The 17,686-nt window shown below is 37.7% G+C and overlaps 2 protein-coding genes across 2 annotated transcripts; both read right to left on the minus strand.

Annotated features, from left to right (window-relative positions):
* Positions 1-924: 924 nt before the first annotated feature.
* On the minus strand, positions 925-2,626 carry LOC110919671. The gene is made up of 3 exons (XM_022163934.1): positions 2,481-2,626; positions 1,643-2,357; positions 925-1,533 (listed from the first exon to the last, which is right to left on the minus strand). The coding sequence occupies exons 1-3, from the start codon at positions 2,624-2,626 to the stop codon at positions 925-927; spliced, it is 1,470 nt and encodes a 489-aa protein (XP_022019626.1).
* Positions 2,627-14,543: 11,917 nt separating this feature from the next.
* On the minus strand, positions 14,544-16,094 carry LOC110917852 (transcription factor WER). The gene is made up of 3 exons (XM_022162291.2): positions 15,888-16,094; positions 15,665-15,794; positions 14,544-15,295 (listed from the first exon to the last, which is right to left on the minus strand). The coding sequence occupies exons 1-3, from the start codon at positions 16,018-16,020 to the stop codon at positions 14,809-14,811; spliced, it is 750 nt and encodes a 249-aa protein (XP_022017983.1). The 5' UTR covers positions 16,021-16,094; the 3' UTR covers positions 14,544-14,808.
* Positions 16,095-17,686: the final 1,592 nt, after the last annotated feature.

Here is a 17,686-nt window from a genome sequence, read left to right on the forward strand (position 1 = left end):
ATATGTTTCCATGGACCCGCAACTGCTACTTTACACGGAATCGAGTTCCATGATCTCGAATTTGAATGAACTGCCCAAACCAATTTATGCTATAGGCAATCCTTTTCCGTTTTGAACCTCCACTACCATTTTGCAAGCATCGCTAGGTTTATGTCCCGTAATGAGCCAAAACCTAAAACCCCGTATTTGATTGGAGCCACTGCATTATCCCATGCCATGCATGCCATTTTAGATACTTCCTCCGACCCGCCCCAAAAGAAAACCCGCCGAAGTCTTTCTAGTTGATTTAAGACAAGATCCGGAGCTTTATATAATGAAAAGAAATAAGTAGGTAAAGATGTCAAGACTGACTTTAAAAGCGTAATTCTCCCCCCATAAGATAGTTTTTTTGCCTTCCAAATAGATAATTTACTCTTAAAAAGATCGACAATAGGTTTCCAATTCCGAGCTAGACTCATGTTTGCTCCTACGTATAAACCGAGGTATTTAAATGGAAAGCAACCCGCTCTACAATGTAACATAGTAGCCATAGTTGTCACTTCCGAATCCTCCACACCCACTCCATATAAACTACATTTAGATAGATTCACTTTCAATCCGGTTGCCAGGTAAAAGCACCTAAGTATTCTCCGAATATTAAGAGCGTTTGAGACTGACCAATCACCCAAAAACACGACATCGTCTGCATATAATAGATGGGTTAAATTCATACTGCTACTATTATTGCAACTAATACCATGAACCAAACCACTCTCCGATGCTTTCTTCATCATACCGGATAAAGCCTCCATGGCGATTAAAAAGAGGAAAGGGGAAAGAGGGTCTCCTTGCGCGGAGTCCCCTAGTACAAGCAAACTCCATTGTAGGTGAACCATTTACCAGTACTGATGCTCGAGCGGACTATAAGATACCCATTATCCACTTTCACCGTAAAAGTGGGTAACCCATTTGTTCCATTATCGAATTCAGGAAAACCCAGCTAAGCGAATCGTACGCCTTATGTATATCAACTTTAAAAATCATACCCGCCTTTTTCCTAAGCTTAAGCCATGCTACTAATTCATTCAACATCAACGGACCGTCGACAATATTTCTTCCCGCAAGAAACGCCGTCTGCTCCACCGAAATGAGTTTATGAATCACGTTTTTCAACCGGTTCACCAACAGTTTAGATATAACCTTATTAATACAACCTATGAGACTTATAGGACAAAACTCGGACGGCCTCATAGGGTCCTTAATATTTGGAATTAAGGCGATAAAAGAAGAAGAGCACCTGTTATTCAGACATGGGTTGTTATAGAAGTCATTAAACAGCTTTAAAGAATCCCTTTGCAGCCCACTCCAACATCTTTTCAGAAACTTAAAGTTAAAACCGTCTGGCCCAGGCGCCCGGTCACCATCACACTCCCAAACAGCATCCTTGATTTCGGTTAACGAAAACGGTTGCGTCAACACCACACCTTCCGTGGAAAGACTACTAGCAGGCATGAAAACTATTGAAGGCCGATTCTGCATAGGCTCTGAGAAGAGCTGGGAATAAAACTCAAAAAAAATGTTGTTTAATACAAACCGAGTTAGTAATCCATTCATCATCAATAAAAATGCCATTAATACGACTTGAACTTAAGTTCCCATTCACCGTAGCATGAAAAAAACCAGAATTTTCATCCCCTTGAATCGCCCATCTAATTCTAGACTTTTGACGCTCATCCATTTGTTTTTGTTCATCAATATTCATCAAAAATTGTTTATGCTCCATTCTTAAATCCAACTCGGCTTGATTTAAGTCCCTCACTTCCGCTAAAGCCTCTAGTTCGTCCACCTTAGCTTTGTGAAAAGAGTACACTCCCTTGGTCCTATGTTTATCCACCATAATCCATTCCCTGATTCTATTCTTTAGCCACCTAAGTTTAGTGGAAAGTGCTAGATCCCCAGGACCGATAAATGAGAACTGGTTGCACTTATTAATGACGAACTCCATAAAGCCTTGTTTTTCCAGCCAAGAATTGTAAAACCGAAAGGGTACAGGGCCAAAATTAGTGGGGGTGGTAGATAACAAAAGTGGGCGATGGTCCGAGTATCGCCTATCTAGAGCCGTTAGCACTGTACCGGGCCATGATTCCACAAAACCAATGCATACCAAGAATCGGTCAAGCTTGCTTAGCTTATCCCCCCGATCCGAAATGTAGGTGAATTTTGCACCACCCATATCGAATTCCTGAAGAGCTGCAGACAAGATAAAATCATTGAAGGCATCAGCATTTTCCACCACAAAATCCGAGTTCTTACGTTCCTCCGGATGTCGAACATCATTAAAATCCCCGGCAAAAACCCACAGCCCTTGTCGCGAATTCCTTCACCGGATTAAATCTGACCACAAAGCTCTACGGGCAGAAGCGTCATTGGGAGCATATACATTAACAATATTTAATCTAATACCCGATGGAACAATATTACCACAAACACATAGAAAATACCTCTTCTTGATAATTTCGCGACTAGAGAACACAACCGGATTCCAGAGAGATGCCAATCCGCCAGACCTGCCCACCGAATCAACCACCGACATATGGAACACAGATCTTCCCCACATGTGATTGAAAGAGAAAGTAGATGACTCCATCAGTTTCGTCTCTTGAATACAAAGAAAATGAACTCCATGACTTGTCTTTAAACCTCATATCCATTCCAACTTCCGGCCATCCCGGACGCCTCTCAGATTAGTGGAGAGAATATTCATTGGATAACAATGTTTTCACCTTCACCAATAATTGAGGTACGAATCTCTGGCTCGAAACCTTGCAAGTTAACACCAACCAGATCCCCGATTGCTACACTATCAGTGACTTCAGCATCTACCAGACCGTCAGCAACTAAAGAATCATATTCCTGAGGAACGAGATTCTGCTGAACCGTACCCGAAGGGCGTGTTGGAAAAGGTGAAGGCAATAGATGGAAGTATCAAAAATCAAAATTGAAAAAAAAAATGATAAAATGTCTAAGTTGAACGTGAGTTAACGTTAAGTTTAAACATAGCTAATTAGATGAAAATGACAATAAAACACAAACCTGAATCACTCAAATGCACAAAAAGTCATTTTGGATAGAACAAATAAATATAACGAAAACTCAAGGACGACTTTGGCATTTTACCCTTGAAATAATTTAATTATTACTTTATAAGTAGTTAAATAAATGAGTTTGGTACCCAGATGGTCCCTAGGCTTTGCCCATGTTTCAAGTATGATCCTCAACTTTCTAAAATTACAAAGATTGTACCAAAAGTTGGAAATGCATATCTATGATGGACCTTGACTTGAATTGGTGTTGATTTTCTGAGTTAACTTGGTGTAAAATGACCACATTAACCCTAAGCTAAAAGACAAAAACATTTTAAACCTTGTGGGCCCATTACCGCCACCACCTTAAACCACCGCCATCACCACCTACCCAAACCACCATCCAAATGCAACAAACGAGCAACTGGCACCACCAAACACCATTCTCTTGCATGTCTCTGCCGCCAGCAGTCGCCACCACCCTATGAATCACCAACAATCGACATGGTCATCACCTGTTCAAAACTCTCATGGAAAGTTGTCACAGCCATAGTTTATTTTACATTGGCATCATCAAACTCCATTATCATAACTCCCATGAAAAACTGACAGGGTCGTCGCCTGTTCCGGAAAAACCTACCGGAAAATCAAGGGGGTCCAAACCCTCTCACTGTCTCCGCGAACCAACAGGTGGAAGTTCCAGATCTCCGCCAATGGTAGAAGTTGAAGATCTCACGTAAGGGCATGTTGGTTTCATCTATGTCGATCTCAGGTGAGGGTGGTGGTTGTGGTGGACGATGGTAGTTGTGGTGGAGGGGATGGTGGCTATGGTGAAGGGTGATAGTGATGACGTGTTTGATCTTGAAGATGAAGAGAGGGTGGTGTAAGGTGGGGAAGAAGATGAGGATGTAGTTTAGATATTTACAAGGGGTAAAGTAGGTTTAAAAATTTTGTTCTATTTGTTTTTGTATTATATATTAAATTAATTGTTTTGTTTTAATTAATTATTTATTTATTTTTTTGTTTTTAATATAGAGGGTAGTTTGGTCATTTTACATGACTTAAATGAAAAGTTTAACGTTAGTTGGTAAGAATTGTGGAAGTTATAAAATGTCAACAATGAGGACCAAGGGTGTGAATTTAAGGCATATGTAAAATTCTCACAAACCACAAGGGCATCAGTGTAGTCAACTCTAAACAAATTAATCGGGTTTAGTTCGTTTTCCTACCCCTTCTCATACACCCTTTAATCTTACTTCTAAAACTACACTTTAGTGCACCACACTAGTGGAACCCTCAACCTATTAAAGTTCACATATGAAGAATTAATAAAAGGTAAACTAAAGAGAGTTGTTAGCCTCCAAACTAGGAAACCGCCACTGCTTTATTTTCATAATTAATGGTTACGTAAAAAAGGGAGAACACATTTGCTGATCATATCCTTTGATGTCCATTTCGCCTGCTATTCCTTTCGCCACGATGGACCGACATAACAATTCAAAATCACCTTGTTGGTTTTTATTTCCTGGCCTCAAACACAAGCACGCAATGAATAAAAGACTGCACAATGTAAAACTAATGAAGTTAAGACTACACAAAGTGATTCTTATCAATTATTACATACTAAAACGACACTGCAATCATATAAATCTAATCTTGTAAAGAATGAAATCGATAAAGTTTTGAATACAAGAAGTGATCCTAGTTATATGTATATCAGCACAAATATATACATGTACACGTCTAACACAAACTAAAATGTAACTTGGTTCTTGTCGGAAAGAAGAAAATAAATAGTATAGGGGGCTAATATGTAACTTGGTGTTCTATATAAGCACCATTTCTTTGTAACCCTAGTTGAAAGGAACCTTTGTACAACTTCAATACAGTTTTTCTCAATACAATTCAAACCCTAGTCAGAGATCATTCTCTATACCAAACAACATGGTATCAGAGCAGGTTTCCGATTCGTAAAACCCCTATCGATCTTCGCTTGGAAATCAAAATCAATTTTTTACTTATCCTAGCCTATTCAAAACTCAAACCTGAAAAATCGAAATCAATCCTTAATCCGTCGGGTTTAATCGCAAAACCGCGAAACCAAACCAAAATCAGTTTTGTTCAACAACAAATCCGTCCAACTTCCGGCGAAATAGCAAAACAATCGGTCCAATCATTGTCCATTCACACCTGTGTTCCAATTAATTGTTGAGCAAATTGGTCCAATCAATTCTTTTGTTTTTCGTTGACCATTTTTTGAAGTTGGTGCAATCAATTGATATACTTTCCTTTTATATAATTGAAGTTGGTCCAATCACCGTGTTCCTACCTTTTGTTCCAACTTCCTTTATATAATTTCGCTGCCGATTGCTTTTATTATAGTTACGCTGCCGACAATCAATCCCGACCAATTTCGCTGCTCTTATTTCACTATTTTATTTCACTGTGATAATTTCGCTATTTTTCAAACCTTGAACGCGAGTTCAAGTCGCCCGGCGTATTTAATAAGTACGCCGGTTCGGTTCGGATTAAGTACGCCGGTACGCGCTATTTTTCATTCTCTGGCGTCGTTTTGTTGGCGAATTTAAGTCGCTCGGTTCGGATTACCGGCGAATTTGATAAGTCTTGAACGCGAGCTTACGGGCTTCCAGCGAAGTTAAAAAAAAAATTGGAAAAGAAATGGAAATCAATCATGGTAAGAACAGTGCTTCGATTTTCGACTCTGGTGCCACTGACACCATGACGTTTGAACCATTAGACATACGGTCAATGACTCAACCTCAAAAATCTCAAATACATACAGCAAACAACGGAACGATGCAAGTGAAAGGAGGAGGAGTAATTGAAATTTCACCAACTATGAAATTGTCAAATTGCCTATATGTTCCGTCCTTATCACACAAATTACTGTCAATCAGTCATATTACCAAAGAATTAAATTGCACGGTACTAATGCACCCTACTTTCTGTCTCCTACAGGATATCAGGACGGGTGTGATTATTGGACGTGGTACTGAGCGCCAAGGGTTGTACTATGTGGATGAAGTGGCTCACCAGGGTACTGTGATGTTGGCTCATGGAACTGATAACCGGGATGCCTGGCTATGGCATCGACGTTTGGGACATCCATCCCATGGTTACTCGCACCTTTTGTTTCCAAAACTCTTCCCTTCAAATGGGAAAATAGATTGTGAAACCTGTCTTCGCGCCAAAAGCCATCGACACCCGTTCAAACCCAGCAATACGAAAGTTGCTTCACCTTTCTCATTAATCCATTCTGATGTGTGGGGTCCTGCCCCTGTAATAGGGGGCAGGGTCTTCGGTACTTTATATTATTCGTGGATGATTGCACTCGCATGACATGGGTATATTTTTTAAAAAATAAAGCCGAAGTTTACGAAAAATTTGTCATGTTTTATGCTATGATTCAAACTCAATTCCAAACTCAAATCCAAATCCTTCGATCTGACAATGGGGGGGAATTTGTCAATACATCTATGAAACAATTCTTTACAACCAAAGGATTAATTCATCAAACCTCTTGTGCCCATACCCCAGAACAAAATGGTGTTTCCGAACAGAAAAACCGTATTATCCTTGAAATGACTCGAGCCCTTTTGATAGAATCTCAAGTCCCTAAATCTTTCTGGCCGGAGGCAGTTGCAACGTCCGTGTATCTGCTGAACCGGCTTCCCACAAAAGCTCTTAAATTCAAGACTCCCCTAGATTGTCTGTCTAAATCTGCCAATATTCCTCATCCTCTTACACTTGAACCTCGAATCTTTGGGTGTACCGCTTTTGTCCATATACCCAAAACCAACCGAAACAAACTTGGCCCATGTGCTGAGAAATGTGTATTTGTCGGCTATGGGATCGATCAAATCGGTTACCGGTGTTATAATCCAACAACTCGTCAAATGTTCACCACCATGAATGTTGACTTTCTTGAAACAAAATACTTTTATAACACCCAACTCAGTGGTCAGGGGGAGAATGACAGTATAGACACTCTGAGCTGGTTAACCCAAATTCCCTCATCTGAAGAAGTCACAACAGAAAACTATCACAGTACTGCGAGTCCTTCAAACACAGACACACAATCCACGGAGCACAGTACCACTGAAGAAAGTCCATCCAACGTGATGCCTGAGGTAAGAAATACTGAGAACCCTGGATGTTCTACGTCTTATAACTATGAGACAACAGGGGAACATATAGAACCGACAACTACAGAACATGTTGATTCAGTTGTTGAACAGGTTGAACCAGTTGTTGAACATGTTGAATCAGTTGTTGAACATGTTGAATCAGTTGCAGCGGAGACTACCGGAAGATACTCTCTTCCACCTAGAGCCAATAGAGGAGTTCCTCCAAAACGGTACTCCCCAGAGAGGGAAACCAGAAATTCAAGATATCCTGTAGCGAATATGGTCAACGGGAACTTATCTAATAGTGCAAAAGCATTTGTTGCTTCTCTATACAATGAACAGATACCTACTTCCGTAAAGGAAGCTCAAGGTAAGAAGAAGTGGGAAGAAGCAATGGAAGTGGAAATGTGTGCCCTTATGAAAAACAATACATGGGAAAAGTGCAGTCTTCCTAAAGGAAAGAAAACTGTTGGATGCCGGTGGGTGTATTCGATTAAATATAAACCAGATGGTTCCATTGGAAGATACAAAGCCCGGCTTGTAGCCAAAGGGTACACTCAGACGTATGGGATCGATTACTCTGAGACATTTTCTCCAGTTGCAAAAATGGATACCATCAGAGTTCTCTTTTCCGTTGCAGCTAATAAGGATTGGCCCCTTCATCAATTTGATGTTACAAATGCATTTCTTCATGGAGACCTAACTGAAGAAGTTTACATGGAAGCACCTCCAGGTTTTTCAGGGAGTTTTAAAGATGGGGAAGTTTGTAGGTTGAAGAAATCTCTATACGGGCTAAAACAGTCTCCTCGGGCATGGTTTGGAAAGTTCACCTTGGGCATGAAAGAATACGGGTATCGCCAAAGTAACGCTGATCATACCTTATTCCTCAAAAGGAGGAACGGCCTCGTAACTTGCTTGATCATATATGTGGACGACATGATTATCACCGGAGATGATGTAGAAGAAATAGCACAACTGAAAAGGAATTTGTTTTCAAAGTTTGAAATGAAAGACCTTGGGAATCTCAAGTATTTCCTTGGAATCGAAGTTCTCAGATCTAAACGGGGGATTTTCATCTGCCAAAAAAAGTATGTTCTTGACCTCCTGGCAGAAACTGGGTTGATTGATTGTAAACCAGCTGATACGCCAATGGTGGTGAACCACAATCTTCACATGGAATTCGATGGAAAGCTCGCAGACAGATAAAGATACCAAAGGCTAGTGGGCAAGTTAATTTATCTTTCCCATACTCGCCCTGATATAGCTTACGCCGTTGGAGTGGTAAGTCAGTTTATGCACCAACCACAAGTTGCCCACATGGAAGCTGCTCAGAGAATTCTAAGGTATCTCAAGGGAACTGCAGGCCATGGTGTGCTGTTCAAAACAAATGGGCATTTAACTGTTGAGCTCTACACTGACGCAGACTGGGCAGGAGATAAGGGAAACCGAAGGTCTACATCAGGGTACTTCTCCTTGGTTGGCGGAAACCTAGTTACCTGGAGAAGTAAGAAACAGAAGGTGGTTGCTCTGTCAAGTGCAGAAGCAGAGTTCAGAGGTATAGCTCAAGGGTTAAGCGAAGTTCTTTGGATCAGGAAGCTGCTAGAAGACATTGGTTTTTCACAAAAGGCTCCTAGTAAAGTTATGTGTGACAATACCGCTGCAATACAAATCTCAGAAAACGCAGTTCAACATGATCGAACAAAACACGTGGAGGTAGATCGACATTTCATCAAAGAAAAGTTGGAAGGAGGAATCATAGAGCTCCCGTATGTAGCCTCAAAAGATCAACTTGCAGATATCCTCACAAAGGCAGTCAACGGAAACGCGTTTAATAGCTGTTTGAGCAAGTTGAGCATTGGTAACCCCACTACTCAACTTGAGGGGGAGTGTCGGAAAGAAGAAAATAAATAGTATAGGGGGCTAATATGTAACTTGGTGTTCTATATAAGCACCATTTCTTTGTAACCCTAGTTGAAAGGAACCTTTGTACAACTTCAATACAGTTTTTCTCAATACAATTCAAACCCTAGTCAGAGATCATTCTCTATACCAAACAACAGTTCCAGTTGGAAGAGGGCTTGTCTTTGATAAAAGAGGTCACAAGTTAGAGCTGGTCTATCGCCTTTTTGAAACCTTTTTTGTAAACCTTGAGTCTCACAGAGTATCAATCACTGCATGGTCTCTTCATCCATCAATTTATTTGTTGTTTCCCAATGCTTTTTCATTAATTCCCAATTCGAAATGACAAACCCATTGTCATTTATTTGAGTTTTGCATGATTAACAGTTTAACGTTTTAATTCAAGCCCACATCAGTTGTTGTAACTGATTCTGGCCCAATATAATTTCCTTTGTGCGCTAAAATAGTTCGCCGGATTTGACATCAAGATTCAAGAAGACAAGAACTTGAAGTATTACTTCAAATCTCATTTGTTGTCGTTTAACTATGAAGGAGTGGGTTATGCGCATGCATTGAGGCAATTAACGTCGATAAAAATAAGCGTTCACAACAGTGTCTTTAGAAATTTATAAAATACCAGTATTAACATCCGTGTTGCAATGGGAGCGTAAAACCATGCCATATATCATCAATGCCATACCACCACCACTGACCATCTCAATCAACACTGAAGTTATGGCATGTTATTGCAAAGAAATTAAATCAAAACATAAAACTTAGAAAATAATAACTAAGTCGATCTAGAACAAGCGTGTTGCGGTGAACTTATCAAACAAGAAAAAATAGATGTAAAGGCGTTGAATCACACATGCACTTTGCGCCGTGTTAACTCGCAAAGTTTAGAACGAAACGTAAACATATCGAACCATACACGCACGTTGTGTTGTGTTAAGTTGCAAAATTTAGAACTAAACACAAAACGAAAATTTGTAAAAGACGAAAAGTATAGGGGACCAAAGTTAAAAATTAAATGGTTGGTGCATCACAAAGGTACGATGTTGAAGCTAGAGGTGCATCACAAAAGTATTGCTTATTAAACTGTATCATGTTTAGCGGGTCCTAGTGTATAGCAATTATGTTCTTGTGTGTATATATTGAAGTTGTTTGGGTGTTCAAAAAATGTATTAAAATTTATCAAATAAAGTGATTTGGGATTTTGTAATGTGCAGGTTTCAAGAAAAGCGTCCAAATGTGGTGTTTTTTTATCTCACACTTTATGAAAAAATAAAAGCTTAAAAAATATAAAACATTCAATTTAATAGGTTGTTAGTGGGGAATGGGGTCGATATAAAACATTCAATTTAATAGGTTTTTAGTTGCGAAAATAGAAATATTAATGATTTGACATAAAAAGGGTACGAATGGTAAAAATGAAGAGAATTTGTTTGCATATGAACCAAACATGCCTAAGGCACGTGATATTAGAAGGATGAGTCATTTTCATAGTTCTTGTTCATGTTAACGTCTTTAAAAAGAAGTCTTTAAACTTAGTATCTTTCATTAGACATTTGTTTTTGGTTTTCTTACGTTACTATTACTAATATTATGTAACAAAGTTACAAATGACTTAAGTTCCTATTTCTTGCATTATTATTTGATTGAGATATGAAATCTTTAACGATAAGTGATTTTTTGTTATTGTTTTTAGTTTATTGTAATTTCATCTTTACATATGTAATAATGGAACATTTATTTCATTTCAAAATATGTAAACACTGATAAATAATGTAATTAATATTGTGTAACCCGTGTAACACATGAGTACTTAAACTATTCTATTTATGTTCAAGCTTAAAAATAAATCTTCAAAAATCTAATATATATGGGTTGGGGGTTGTCAGTGGGGCGGTGTCTGATATGGCTAAGGTGATTGGGTGTAAACTGGATTCTATCCCGCTGACATACTTGGGGATTCCGGTGGGATCAAATATGAATAGAATCAACAACTGGAATCCAATTTTGGAGATTTTTGATAAAAGATTGTTGGGGTGGAAAGCTAAAACTTTATCGATAGGGGTAGGCTTACTTTGATCAATTATGTGCTGGAAAGCCTGTCTATTTATTATTTTTCTTTATATAAGGCCCCGGCGGGGGTCGTTAAGTCCCTCGAAGCCAAAATGAGAAAATTCCTTTGGGCTGGCTCTGGAAATAATTCTAAAATGAACTGGGTGACTTGGGATTAGGTTACTTGGCCCAAGACAAAAGGTGGGTTGGGTATAAGCAGGCTTAAAGAGGTAAATGATGCCCTTATGGTTAAATGGGGGTGGAGATACAGAGTGGATAACCATAATCTTTGGTGTGGTGGAAGCGTGTAATAGTAAGTATAACCAAAGGAGCTTCCTTCCTCTTAACAAAAATATATCGGGTTGTTGGAAAAACATTGTTAATTTGATATCCAAAATCAAGCTAAATAGGAAGGGTTTAAATCGCCTTATCATGGGTAAAGTGGGGAATGGGGTCGATATTCGTTTTTGGATTGACGCGTGGGTGGGTTAGGGCTGGCAATTCTGACACGAACACGATAACACGACACGAACCTACACGAAGTTAACAGGTTTCGTGTCTAAACAGGTCGACACGATAAGACCTGTTTAAATTTCGTGTCTAAACAGGTTAAAACCCGTTAACCTGTTAAGACCCGTTAATGACCTGTTTATAATTTTAAATTAAAAAAATATATCAAATATGTGGGGTTAACAGGTCGTGTTCGTGTCTTAACAGGTCATGTTCGTGTCTTAACAGGTCGTGTTCGTGTCTTAAACAGGTCATATGATATGATGGTAACATTTTCGTGTCTTAACAGGTCATTTCGTGTAACCTGTTTATTAACAGGTCCGTGTTCGTGTTTGGAAAATCAGACACGATAAGATTTCGTGTCGTGTTCGTGTTTACAGGTTTCGTGTTCGTGTCTTATCGGGTTCGTGTCTTAACAGATCGGATTGACCCGATATGCCAGCCCTAGGGTGGGTGACCTTCCCTTCGGGAGAGGTGGCCTCAGTTATTTGGTTTGGAATTGTTTAAATCATGCAGGATTGCAGAGAGAATGGAAACAGACAGTGGAAGTGGAGCTTTCACTTTGCAGTGATCTAGACAGCCTGAGTCAGAAGAGGAGCTTGAGGAATGGAAGAAGTGTTGCGAGATGCTCAGCTTGTTGAATTTTTCCAAAGATAAGGACGCTTGGTATTGGAGTGGCGATAGTAAGAACGGTTTCTCGGTGAAGAAGGTCAAATTGGCTATGATAGCGGATAGGGGTAATTGCCACCCTACAAATTTCGTCTGGTGTAAATGGGTGCCTATAAAATGCAACATCATGAATTAGAGAGGAAATCTGGACAGGCTCCCTACTAGAATAAATTTAAGAAGAAAGAACGTGGCCATTACATCAGTTACGTGCCCTTTTTGCGATGAGGTCGAGGAACCGGTGGAGCACTTGTTCACTGCGTGCTCGGTTGTTTTGAGGGTGTGGGCGGCTTTCAGCGGGTGGTGCAGCATTCCGTCACTTTACTTCTTTTAGTATAAAGACATCTTAGAAATACATAAATTCATTAAATGCAACAAGGAGGAAAATATCATTTATGGGTTGGCTTTGATATCGTCCTGTTGCATATGGAAAGAAATGAATGACGTGGTCTTTAATCAGAAAAGATGTAGCCTGCAAGATATCATAGAGGAGGTAAAATCTAGAGGTTATGCCTGGGTTAAAAATAGATATATATGTAATTACATTAGGTGGACGGAATGGTGTAAATATCCTATGTATATGTTGTAATTTCTTTGCCCATTGCCCGTTTAGATCGGGGGTTTTGTAACTTGTTTGGTCTTTTGCCCTTTTAGGTAGGAGGTTTGTTTTAATGAAGTTTAATTTTCAAAAAAAAAAAGCTTAAACTAGTTATATAATAAATTAATTCAACTTTTTAGCGGTAAGGATGTACCATTGGAAAGTGCAAATAGACTTATTGAGAGGTGTTAGTCAATTGTATTTAAATTTTTAAAATTGGAAATCACAGGGACTCAAAAGGTTAAGAATTTAAGGATTGGATTCAAGTAAGCATGGCAAAAAGAACCTGAGACCAACGAGTATGTCTAGAACCGAAAACTCCCGGGACGAGTATACCTGAAACCTAAATCATCTAGGCGGGTATACCTAAAGCCCAACGGGTATAGGACTGGAATTATATTAGTTTTCAAAATTTTCTTAGATATGAGATAGGTATGAGATTAGGTGATACCCGGTCTAGTTTCCTGAAACCACATACTCGTATACCCGAAACATATACCCAAAAATTTTATATATTTTTCAAAATTTTCTTAGATATGAGATAGGTATGAGATTAGGTGATACCCGGTCTAGTTTCCTGAAACCACATACTCGTATACCCGAAACATATACCCAAAAATTTTATATATTTTTGTTTCCTTCAACCCTTTGTCTATTAGTGCTTTATATTTTAGTAGGCTCGATATGTGGAAAATTAATTTTTCTTTTAGATTATGTATGATAATATTTTTTATATTTTTGTATGTTGTGAATTGACGTATACATATAAAATTATATAAATATTGCAATGAAATTATTTTATAATAAAACATATATATATGTAATTTATTGTTGTTTAATTTGTAATAGTTATATAAATAAAAAATCATACAATAATTATAATAGTAAAAAAATGTATTAGAAAATCATAATGAGTCTATTTTTAACAAATAAATTGGTATACCAGATGCATGCGGGAATGCTCGATACCCGAGGGGTGTTGGACCGGATATGGGACATGACTTTACAACCGGGTATGAGACTCAGAGGAATATGATCAAATACAAACCATATTTCGTATACAAACTGTAAGAACCATTTAAAAAGTGTCATGTGGCATCCAACCAATTATAGAGAAATGATAAAATAATATCCTAAATAATATCAATTATATTGAATTATCTATAAATATGCTAACAAGCAATTAATTCTTTATTTGAATCTTCCTTTTGTTTTTAATGTGCTGATTAAGAAAAGTGCTGATATCATTCAAATATGTGCTAAAATCAATTACCATGATTAATTTTCATGTGCTAATATAATTCAAAAGTGCTACTTTTATATAGTTTTGGTATGTGCTAATTTAACTTTTTTAAGTGCTAGGATCTGTTCTTACAGTTTGTAGGATAAATATGGTTTGTACCTGAACCAACCCCGAGACTGAGATTATCAATACTCAACGCGAACTCGACTCATTATCATCCCTAGATTCAAATAGTTAAAATGATTACCTTTCAAAAAAAAATAGTTAAAATGATCAAAGTGGACTCAAATAGTAATTTACTCAAATCTTTAAAATTCAGACTTTGCCTCCTACTTTATATAAGGGTCTTCGTATAAAAAGGTTGAAGAGAAATTAAGCAGAAATATTCAATAACAAACACACCCCGCTAGCAGACCTGTTCGGAATTTATAATAGGTTAGAGAGTTTGATAGTTTAGTTTCCTACAATGCACTCTTCCAAAAGGAAAAACTTGAGCATCTCAGACCTCAAAAATTTTGTACACGATTGTTTTCATGTACAATGCACTCTTCCAAAAGGAAAAACTTGAGCAAGCTCGTAACACCTAAGGTGAGATCGGATGCCATTCCTAAAAGTTATCTAAATGCCAAACTCATGGTTGTATAAGCAGTAGAGACTGATTGAATCATGGAACGAATCTTGAAAAACCGAATCAGAAAACGGGTCTTGATAATTGTTTCCATGCTCCAAGTTCTCAATTGGGCAAAGTTGGTTCCAAAACCATTGAAGATCTTCAACAGTTCCTGGGGATCCTATATCATAGTGATTATCTTTAATGTCACCTTCTTCCTCTATGGAAGAAGTGGTAGTAGTAGATGAAGAAGAGGCATCATCTTCAAAAGTCATTGAGGATTGGGTCTCAATAATATCTTTTACATGATTAACCTGCTCACATTGTATGTTCTTAATATCACTGGATTCAAACGTAGATGATATGTCCGAATCGTTTGGGTTGGTTGTTTGATGCAGTAGGTTGTCTGTCCCACGTTTCTTGAGATGAGTATGCCAGTAGTTCTTGATTTCGTTATCAGTTCGACCAGGAAGTCTTGCTGCAATTGCAGACCATCTGTGAATAGATTAAAGAAACGAGGGCATTAATGATTATTTACTATACTTAACTTACTATACCCCACTCCTAAAAGTATATATCTTAATAAATTCTATGTAATTAAATTAATATACACGGATTAGGCGGATTAGATTGGCTTGTCGGCCAAGTGATTAAGACATCCACATTACATTTTATCTAAGAACCAAGAGGTATGTGTTGAAATCCAACCATTCATGTCTTTTAATTTGAGTCTTTATTCTATAATGTTTATCTGACTTGTTGAAACATATATAGACCCGATCATTTATACCAGAGAAAAAGTTGGTTAGTGATGGATTTTCAAATAAATAATATAATATATAACTGATCGATATCTATGCATACCTATTGCCGAGAAGTGAATGAGAATGCAGTATGATTTCTTCTTCTTCCTTGGAGAAGTTCCCTCTCTTTACGTTAGGCTTAAGATAATTCATCCACCGAAGTCTACAACTCTTCCCACTTCTCGACAAGCCTAAATACACACAAAAAAAAAACAATAAGAAATCATGTTATTTCAATATCACATAATCGTAGATCCGAAAACCCTATATGTGGATTTACTTACCAGCAAATCTAGGCATATGAGACCAGTTCCAGATGCCATATCTATTGATATAAGAAACCAACTTCTGGTCTTCTTCAAGGCTCCATGAACCTTTTTTTAAACCTGTGCTCATCTGACCACTTGGAGTCCTCATCACTTCTAAGTGTTAACTATATTGAAATAAGTAGTATCTTGAACTGATGGAGTATCATCAGTAACTGATCTACTGCTATAAATAGTGTTCCATTATCGTTGTAATAGATATGATCAAGCAGCTTCCTGTCATCCTCCAAGAAACTTCCATTATTAATAAGTTCTGTGTTTCAAAACGTTGGTCAACAGATAAGATCATTGAAAACTCATAAAATACTTGCTACGCGGCGTACAATGTCTAGATTGTAAATTACATACATGGGGAAAATAAAATAATACATGGTGGAATGCACATGTGTTTTAAAATAAATATTAAAATAGTAATGTACTTTTTTAAATTCATTTCTAGCAAGAAAAACTTTGTCCACATGCAGAGTGGCTCACGGAATGATAACAAATCTACAGATTGAATTATTCTTTATGTTTCCTCAAAAATAATACATTTTATCCAGATCATACACTCTAAGAGCGTCCAAATGGGATGGCTGTGACCGTGAGAGAAAATGCTCACGTGGTGGTGTGTTTTGTATACATGAGTGGGCTTTGTACTAATGACAAGAATTTTAAAGCATTTTCAAGCTCTAATTCGTGGCTATGGACGATCTGGCATGAAGAATTTTGAAGCATTTTCAAGCTTGGCTTTTCTTTTCTAAACTCGACATCAGAGTTCCCTTAATCCATTCAAGAGTGAGTTCGACCCTATCACTGCCAAGTATCAAATCTGAATTCTCTCATTGATTCACGATTTCACAAGCCAAAACCAACGTCTACACTTCGAATTAATGATTTCACAAGCCACTTTGAGTTCAGTTTCTATACCTTTCTTGAAAGAATGAAAGGTAAATTTACAATTTCTTTAGTTTCTTTCATTCTTTGTTTCTTTTTAATGAATATATGTAATGTGTTATTAATATGTTAGTTGAACTTGAGAATGATTATATGAAAAATGTGAATTGTTATTTGTTTCTGTTACTTTGTTGAACTTGAATGATTATGTGAATATGAATTAGACAATTTGTGTTACATGTTTTTAAATTTCTAATGACCATATTTTTTTATTATTACATCGTATTTTTAATTTTTATTATGTGATGAACTTTACCCGACCCGAACCGTCGGACCGACCCGAATTTTTTTACATCCAGTCCTATGATATTAGAGTATCTTAAAAAATGAACCCACAGAAAAAAATTTCTGGATCCGCCATTGGGAAGAGATCATATATTAGAGAAAGAGAGGGTTTTTTGTTTGCAGCTCGTGCGGATCTTCATCATGGCAGCCATCCGTCGAAGACCATTGGAAATGATCTAACGATGAACATGACAATGGTGGGTTTGTCTATGCAAAGACGTCCAAGGATGGGTATAGTAAGAATGAATGCAGTCACAAAACAAAACAAAAGCAAAACTGTTTTTGTTACAGATATGGATATTTGTATTAGCAAATGTACTATGTGATTTATCCATTGAAATATTATTCTGTTATTTAAAAGCTCACGTGGTAGTGTTATAGACACTTGTATGAATAATGCGTTGTAGATGCTAAAGCTATAGACAGTTGTACGAATAACGCATTGTAGTGTTATAGACACTGCGGCCCGGACGTATGGGCCGAATTTTGCCATTAAGTTATCCCAGGTAGCTGAGCTTTTATTTCTTTGGCCGTTC

This window comes from Helianthus annuus, chromosome 16 (genome assembly GCF_002127325.2).
Source record: "Helianthus annuus cultivar XRQ/B chromosome 16, HanXRQr2.0-SUNRISE, whole genome shotgun sequence".
Lineage (NCBI taxonomy): Eukaryota > Viridiplantae > Streptophyta > Magnoliopsida > Asterales > Asteraceae > Helianthus > Helianthus annuus.